This window comes from Arachis ipaensis, chromosome B10 (genome assembly GCF_000816755.2).
Source record: "Arachis ipaensis cultivar K30076 chromosome B10, Araip1.1, whole genome shotgun sequence".
Lineage (NCBI taxonomy): Eukaryota > Viridiplantae > Streptophyta > Magnoliopsida > Fabales > Fabaceae > Arachis > Arachis ipaensis.
The window spans coordinates 134,802,334-134,804,991 of record NC_029794.2 but is presented as its reverse complement, the minus strand read 5'-3'; the positions used below and the strand labels follow the sequence as shown (position 1 = coordinate 134,804,991).

Sequence of the window (2,658 nt, the reverse complement as noted above, 5' to 3'; positions counted from 1 at the left end):
TGGATGAAAGATGAAAACGGAAACAATAACTCAAGGTCAGCAGCAGAAAATCATGGTCCTCCTTCAATAAAGCTAGAGTCATTTGAGAGAACTACGGAATGCTAAACTTTGGATCATGTCTCAATTAGTATGGATGAAAACGGAAACAATAACTCAAGGTCAGCAGCAGAAAATCATGGTCCTCCTTCAATAAAGCTAGAGTCATTTGAGAGTTTTTACAACTACGGAAGAGCAATCATGAACACCCCATCAAGATTAGTGAACCGGGTCATGGCTCGGTCCATGGATGAAGTGGAGTTAATTGAGGCAAAGAAACAGAGCCAGCATGAGATGAAGAGAACACTATCTTGGTGGGACCTGATATGGTTCGGAATGGGAAGTGTGATTGGGTCAGGAATCTTTGTCCTAACAGGACTTGAGGTTAAGAACCATGTGGGCCCCGCTGTTGTGTTGTCCTATGTTATCTCTGGCATTTCAGCCATGTTGTCTGTCTTATGCTACACTGAATTTGCTGTTGAAATTCCTGTCGCAGGTAAGCTTCTATTATTTGGATACAAAAGGAATTTTCTTATTTGATATTAGCTTACAATTCAGCATGCTGGGAACAAAATTAGAACAAAGAAAGAATATTTAAATGCTTTTAAAGGTCTAAAGGCTATTCTTATTGTTATGTTTCTTTTTTTTAGGTTAACAACAATGTTGTTTGAATGTGATTTTATATATTATTCAACTTCTTTTGGCTATTAGAGTGTTCTAGCAGCTAATAATGCTTTATAAATAACTAAGAACATCCAAATTAAACTTAAAAGCACCCTAAATTTTTTATTTTCTTAGTGAATGATTTTGAGTCAAGTTTAAAAATAAAAAAAGTTTTTAATGAATATAATATTTGAAGAGGAATATCTTAGGGGAAAAAAAGAAATTATAGACTAAAACCCTCTCAATTTATGTTTTATATAGATTTTTTTTTTACCAAAGATAGGAAATTCGAATCCGCAACCTCTTAATTGAGTATGGAAAGACTATGTCATTTGAGCTATTACTCATTGACTTATGTTTTATATAGATTAAATGTAAGAATATTTTAAACAATATTGTCATAAATTTAATTGAATAAAAATTTAAAAATTTTTTATCATTAAAATTAATTTTTAAATTTAAATAAAAATTCATTCATTCTCTTAATACATTATTCTTCACAAAAAATTTGCACTCACTTTTATCCTAATTAAACATATTCTAATATTTTGATTAAATTCTAATTTGGTTCCTTAATTATCATCAGGTGGTTCCTTTGCATACCTGAGAGTAGAGCTTGGCGACTTCATATCCTTCATAGCAGCCGGAAACATCCTCCTTGAATATATGATCGGCGGCGCCGCCGTGGCGCGCTCCTGGACATCTTACTTCGCCACCCTATGCAACCAAGATTCCGACAAGTTCCTGATCCAAGTCAAAACCCTCCCTCACAACTACAACCAGCTCGACCCTCTCGCCGTTCTCGTCCTCATCGGCGTCTCCATCTTCGCAATCTTGAGCACCAAGGCATCTTCCCGCTTAAACTACATCGCCTCCTTGGTCCACGTCATCGTCATTCTCTTCATCATAGTTGCAGGCTTGACCAAAGCCGATGCAAAAAATTATTCCGATTTTGCCCCTTTCGGAGCTCGCGGCATCTTCCAATCCGCGGCGGTTTTGTTCTTCGCTTATGTGGGATTCGATGCGGTTTCCACCATGGCGGAGGAAACGAAGAATCCAGGAAGGGACATACCGATTGGGCTAATTGGATCGATGGTGATGACGACATTCATATACTGCATGATGGCGGTTACACTGTGTCTGATGCAGAAGTATAGCGAAGTTGATGAGAACGCTGCGTTTTCGGTTGCGTTCGAAGCGGCGGGGTTGAGATGGGGAAAGTACATTGTTGCCCTTGGAGCCTTGAAAGGGATGACCAGTGTTCTTCTTGTTGGTGCTGTGGGACAAGCAAGGTACTCTTATGGATACTCCCATTTCTTAACTTACAAGTCAACTTCACCTGAAATTTATAACTAAGAGCCGTTAAATGATTTAAGTGATTTGACTAAATTTTCATCTAATAACTTTCAGTTATCAACTTTACGTGAAGTTGACTGCACCTGAATTTTTACCATAATGCAGCAAAAATTTATTTGTTTCTACATACTTGCAAAGGAAAAGTCTAGGGAACCAGCAATTTTATTGCATTTTGACCAGCATATAACCAGTAGAGAAAAGTGAGCTATTAGATGAAATCTCACACCAATCTCACACCATCAACTTATATATTTGATTATTAAATATATGGGGTTTATTTCATCTACTTATATATATAAATATATTTTCATTTAAAAGATGATAGCTAAAAAAAAGAGATTACGAAGAGTTAATTAAATGGACACTAAATATTTTTCGAAAAATCTTTTTAAATAAATTATTAGTATGCCTATCAAAATCATAAACATCAATATGTAGGTTCTAAATCCAAATAGCTGTATGGGTTCTTAATTATTGTTCTTGAGAAATGAACAAATTTTATACATTTCTTAAAAGAAGTTTTGATGGATTTTTATCTACTAAAATCTTTACTTTTTATTCCATAGAAGGAATAATCATTAAGTCCTCCTCTTTTAGGACATA

General features: G+C 35.3%; 1 protein-coding gene across 1 annotated transcript in view; it reads left to right on the top strand.

Moving 5' to 3' along the window:
• The window catches only part of LOC107622476 (cationic amino acid transporter 1-like), a 5,129-nt gene continuing 2,579 nt past the window's right edge, over positions 109–2,658 (top strand). The window contains exons 1-2 of the mRNA XM_021114207.1: positions 109–532; positions 1,286–1,991. Coding sequence (XP_020969866.1) covers positions 130–532; positions 1,286–1,991 — 1,109 coding nt within the window. The 5' untranslated portion in view covers positions 109–129. The remainder of the gene's footprint in view (positions 533–1,285; positions 1,992–2,658) is intronic.